The sequence below is a fragment of the Vollenhovia emeryi genome, unplaced genomic scaffold (genome assembly GCF_000949405.1).
Source record: "Vollenhovia emeryi isolate VEMERY1.0 unplaced genomic scaffold, V.emery_V1.0 DF939308.1, whole genome shotgun sequence".
Taxonomy (NCBI): Eukaryota; Metazoa; Arthropoda; class Insecta; order Hymenoptera; family Formicidae; genus Vollenhovia; species Vollenhovia emeryi.
Window position 1 is genome coordinate 1 of NW_011967058.1, and position 5,587 is coordinate 5,587.

A 5,587-nucleotide genomic window follows, 5' to 3' on the forward strand; every position below is an offset into this window, starting at 1 on the left:
TAAGCTTTAAGAAATTGGCCAATCACGGTCAAGTATGAGTAGAATGCGCGACTGTGATTAGTCAATTTCTTAAGGCTTAGGGCTTAAATCTCTATTGTAGACTGGGACTTAGACGGATATACGGCAGATTTTTACCATCTTTTAAGAAGAACGATCACTTCTGATTTTTCCAAGGACGATACGAGTCGCTTGCGGCTCTGTCCAACGTTAGAGCATTTAGATCTGTTTTATGATGTTCACCTTAACAATAAGTACATCAACCCCACACAATATCTAATTAATCTCTGGACATTGGCGTCCATAAATCCAGAGCCACTGGTCCTACAGGTGAATTATGACGGCCTGTAAAATCTATGTGATCGTTATAACAAATTATAAGGGTTATTGGATGATGTTTCCTCTGTTACTTTCAGATATTACCTGCCGAAAGTGGATGGCCTGTGCTAAAATATTTTGGAGCATGCGGTCGAATCATCATCGAAGAATATATCGGGTTACCGCTTTCCGATTGTTACGACAAATCTTGGATTCAAAGAGCGAAGATAGCTTCGAGCCTTTTAAATGCCGCTTATATGTTTACTTTCAAAAACGAAAAATTCGGTTTTTACTTAACGGATATATCGGCTGATAATATTGCCGTTGATCGTGAAGACGTGGCAAAATTTATCGATTTGGAGAATATTATTGTTGTTGATAAAAATATTTCTCGAGAAGGTAAATTTTCCTGTTGCGAGGAAAAGAGAATTTCTGGTTGCAAGAATACTGTTGATATAAGCAGACGAATATCACATTGCATTCATATTAATTTGTAGATGAATCAAAGAAATGGCAGAAGATACACGAGAACACGTTGCGTCTTGATTGTCCCAACTGTTTTGCATTTTCTGCTGAGGATATTTGCAATCATCATCTAAGTGATCACAATTACTATGCGATTTGTCAGGTACTCGCTATTTTATTTATACATTAACGAGTCAGATATTATATCGCGTATATTTTTGCACACTGCATATGTTAACGTGTACACAGGCAGGAATGTCTGGACATTTTTTTACAATGTATTCTATAATTATAGAAATATCCTGCCTGACCCATTACACCGCATATTTATCAAATCTGTGATTGCAGCTTTTATTGAATTCAGGAAATGAAAACGCATTTCCCGGTGGATTTCTTCACGGTGTACCTATTAATATTGAACAGCAATATCCAGATATTGAGCATTTGTTGCGACAATGTGCCGTTCCCAACTCTACTAATTCCAGAATATTTTTTGGGCAGCGCCTTAAGACGCTGTTGGATACAATTTTAAGAGAATTACCTCAAGACGAATACAACACATAGTAGCTTAAGTTATAAGAATATCATGAAAACTCTTTTAGTATTATTCTGTTGAACATTTCAGATGTGTATCTTCCTCTTTCTTTTATAATCTTTTTCAAAGAATACCTCATACATTTTTTATACTATCTGTAATTTACTATTAGATTCCGACTACTTTATCAGTAACGTTAACACAATTTTGTATAAAACATAGTATATAATCTTAAGTATTAATAAATATTAATAAATAAATATTAATAAATATTAATATTAAATATTAATAAATCGAAGACGGTATAATAAAATCACTTATATACATATATATTATCATGTTTTGCTACTTTGATAGCTTATATTTGTAAAAGATTATTTGATACATTTGTGTTTGCCGAGTATGCAAAATAATTATGCAAAATAATAAAAGGAAACAAAATATTCCGTAATATATTTGCGGCAATACAAAAATATGCATGTCCAATAACTACTATAACTACATACATAGTAGTGATAAAAAGTACTCTATCGCAAGATGGTTTGCATGCGTCAGATTCGATATATTTAATTAACAATATCTAATTTAACAAATCCTCCTTCTTCAAGTCTTGCAAAACCTTTTGTGCCATAGGTCGTTTAGTGGGATCTTCTTGCACTAATTGCGTGACCACATGTACCTAAATGAAAGCACATACACAATACAGATTTAATACAAAAAAATATAAGTGTTGTAATAAATGACAAAATATAATAAATAATTCAATATAATTTACGCTCACCCATTTGTAATGCTTGAGATCATCTGGTATTATACCATTTTTTATATCACGGAATGCGTTACTTAATTCCATTCGGGTTTTTGCTGACATTAACAGCTCAGTAAGGACGACTCCTATGCTGTAGATATCACTCTGTGAATAAAAGGAATTAAAATGAAAGGATATATTAAAATATATACGTACATTAGAGTTTTCTTTCTTTTCTCTTCATTACCTTTATATCACACTTTCCCATTAGTTGTTCTGGTGCTGCATACATACGAGTGCCAACCCCAGCATGTTTATTTCCTATTTGCAATCGACAAGCTAATCCGAAATCACTTAATTGAATTTGAAGCCGTCCCGAGTTCGATATAAATATATTGCTTGGCTGAAGTTATAAATATATTCCATTATATTTTACGAAAGATTGTAACGTCGATTAAAACATGCGCATTGTTACCTTTATATCATGATGTACAATTTGCTGAGAATGCATATAATCGACTCCAGAAAGAATCTGTCGAAATATCTCTTTAGCTAAAGGTCCAGGCGTTGCACTTGTTTTACTAAGCAGCCATTGTTGGAGGGTTTCTTCACACAGAGCCATTTGAATGTACAATGTCATAGACGGCTGATTCTGTTGACAAAATTTTAATATTTATTAGTATTAAAATTTTAATATTTACAAGTATTAAAATTGATCTTTAGCAAAATATACTTTCAATTCACAATCTGTATTAAAACAAAACATGTATAATTTATACAGATTTATATCACATCTGTATTATTTACTTACTTCCTTGGGAGTGTATATTATAGATACTGTCAGGTTAGATTTTTTATGCGAACTGTTACTAGTATCCGTATCTGTATTTGTTTGATCAAAGTTTTCCTTGCTCTTGCTACTGAAAGTCACTGTGTTGGAACTAGAGGTTTTAGTATACTCATTTATATTCGTTTGATCTAGATTTTCATTGCTCTTGCTAACTCGGGAAAACACTATGTCTGAACTGAAATCAGTACTTTTCCCGTTGTTACTTTCCTCAGTTATTCTCTCTTCTGCGATGTCATCCAACGAATGGAGTTCTTCAAATCTTTCACTAATAGCATCACGAATAGCATCAGTGTTTCTATATACCTTACATTGCTTTTTCGTTTTTATACCTGTACACATATTAAAAGATATTTTAGCAATATATTTTGCTCATTGTATGATTGATATATCTTAATATTATTGAGATTCAAACCATTTTTGTGATCGAATAACTCGTCGAACAGCATATTGCACGGCTTTTCTTGATCTTTCGACGTCTGTAATCTACGCGATTCACGATATGTGGATGGCACACTCGAATTATAGGACGGTGGTTCGATCCAAGCCGCTTTGTAGGATACAATATTAATATGATCTAATTTGGCCATTGTTCTGACTTCATTTAATTGCTCATGTATAACATTTACTTGATCGGTGGGAACGTTAATTTTTTTAATCGCATATTCAATGCCGTCGAGACGATGTTGCGCTTTATAAACTTTACCAAAACCTCCCTTAGCAATAAAACTTATTTCACAAAATTCCTCCTCATAACGCAGTTTTGGTGTTAGCGGCCTGCAAATAATTCAGTGCAATGTTATAATGTCACAAGATCTGGAAAGACATATTATATAAAGTACTGTGTAATACTTTGAAACGAATGGAACATTGTCACTTTTGCATTCACTATAAGCAATTGAGAACATCTGCTTAAGAGTCTGTTGGTACTTTTTTTTTAGCTCTTCAAATTCCACTGCATCGTAGGTGTCGTCAATTAAACGCATTTCCTTGAATATCTTTAGGATATCTATAAAATAAACGTCACCACCAGTTCTTAGTAGAAATATCTCTCCACGTCAGTAGTGATGTTTAAAGAAACTGCAATTACCAGAAAATGCTTTGTTTCCGTGACTTTTGTCCTTTCCTAAAATGTCGCATAATAATTCCAGGAGTGATCTTACAACGACTGTCCCGATTATATGCAGCTCCTGATTTTCTGGATTTTTAGATGGCGCGATTTTCTGGTCGCTTGGACTTTTATTAGTATCCCTCAAGCCAATTGTCAATTTCGTATTATCACCTGTTTTTAAACAGACCAGATTTTTCAAATTTCTGATATCATATTGGCTGCGTTCGGGGAGCCGCTATAAGCGCTGAAAACGTCAGTCTATCTTCGTCACCCACTGTATGTCGAACAAAGAACGAAGACGCTTTTAGCGCTGAAAGCGCGCTCCCCGAACGCACCTATTGTAGGATCAGGGTTATCCAAAGTAAGATGGTTGATTCACGGATGACGGTAGTAACTTTAATAAGATAGGTAATTACATTCGCGCTTACATTCGCGTACCCTTCTCTGACTCTCGACTAGAGCTCCCGAGTACACGTGTACTAGACTACACGTGTAATCCGTGCATTTAACTTATCCGTGTTTTAACCCGTGTACACGGATATTCGTGAACGTGACACGTGTACACGTGTACACGAATATCTGTGAACGTGACACGTGTACATGAATATCCGTGTATATGTGACATATGTAAACGTGTAGTCGTGTATACTTCAATAGGGAAATATTTAGAGAATGTTGTGTGAATGAAATTATGTGACAAAATCTGGATAAAACTTGGAATGCTGGAATTATACGTATACATATATATGTCGAACAACATATGCAGAAATAGAGATCTTTCATCAAATTTTGATAATTTGCACAATGTATTTCTAAATAATATGTCAGCAAAACAACTTTGTTTTATCGAATCACTTTTTAACACAAAAACTTATAAAAAAAGCGTGCAAATTGGAAATTTGCACATTGCTTCCATTGTTATGACTTCCTCATAGAGGAAGCTTTAAGAGAGAAATCTAACTTTACTACGATGTTTCTTGAAAGTATCAAATTAGAAATTTGCATATTCTTATTTCGCTCTTAAAGCTTCCTCTATGAGGAAGCCATGTGCAAATTTCTAATTTGTACACTTTACTTTACTTTTTTTCTAATTATACAGGGTGTTTCAGGGTAAAGTGTCCTAACTTAAAATATGAACTTAAGACCTCAAAACAAGAAAAAACTTTCCTCTGGAAACGCATGTCCGTAAACGCTTTGTTTAAGAGATATTGACATCTAAACATTTTTTCATTATAAAATTTTATGAAATTGTTATCGGGTTATAATAAATAATTTAATAGTGTGCTTCAAATACTTTATTATTAAAAAATATGAAAATTTTTACTTAATTATAAATTTTGTTCAAAGTGACGGCCTTGAACATTGAGACAGGCTTGACATCTGTCTTTGACCGTAGCAGTGGCAGAGCGGCACTGAATAGCTGTAATTGTTTCACATCCTTGAATAATTCTTCCTTGTAAAGAATTAATGTCATTAACCGGCTTTTCGTAGAATTTTTGTTTAATAGTATCCCAAGCAAAAAATCCAATGGTCCGTCAAATCCGTCAAAGACAGATGTCAAGCCTG

The 5,587-nt window shown here is 33.8% G+C and overlaps 2 protein-coding genes across 2 annotated transcripts; one reads left to right on the forward strand and one right to left on the reverse strand.

The window, feature by feature from the left end:
• Window positions 1-100: 100 nt before the first annotated feature.
• On the forward strand, window positions 101-1,546 carry LOC105558841 (deleted in autism protein 1 homolog; the record flags this gene model as incomplete). The annotated part of the gene is made up of 4 exons (XM_012006764.1): window positions 101-327; window positions 414-714; window positions 813-943; window positions 1,129-1,546. Coding segments are annotated over 4 exons (875 nt in total), but the record flags the coding sequence as incomplete, so codon positions are not given.
• Window positions 1,547-1,645: 99 nt separating this feature from the next.
• On the reverse strand, window positions 1,646-4,295 carry LOC105558827 (interferon-induced, double-stranded RNA-activated protein kinase-like). Its single transcript, XM_012006746.1, has 8 exons — window positions 4,001-4,295; window positions 3,763-3,919; window positions 3,326-3,687; window positions 2,875-3,242; window positions 2,539-2,715; window positions 2,311-2,466; window positions 2,097-2,228; window positions 1,646-1,994 (listed from the first exon to the last, which is right to left on the reverse strand). The coding sequence occupies exons 2-8, from the start codon at window positions 3,894-3,896 to the stop codon at window positions 1,896-1,898; spliced, it is 1,428 nt and encodes a 475-aa protein (XP_011862136.1). The 5' UTR covers window positions 3,897-3,919; window positions 4,001-4,295; the 3' UTR covers window positions 1,646-1,895.
• Window positions 4,296-5,587: the final 1,292 nt, after the last annotated feature.

Bases quoted from the DNA above. Each gene is read 5' to 3' on its own strand.
- LOC105558827 (XM_012006746.1), bottom strand. From the start codon at position 3,896: ATGCGTTTAATTGACGACACCTACGATGCAGTGGAATTTGAAGAGCTA. The intron at 2,467-2,538 runs GTAACAATGCGC...TTATAACTTCAG, and splicing joins TTGTACATCATGATATAAAG to CCAAGCAATATATTTATATC. The intron at 2,229-2,310 runs GTAATGAAGAGA...TTTTATTCACAG, and splicing joins TGGGAAAGTGTGATATAAAG to AGTGATATCTACAGCATAGG.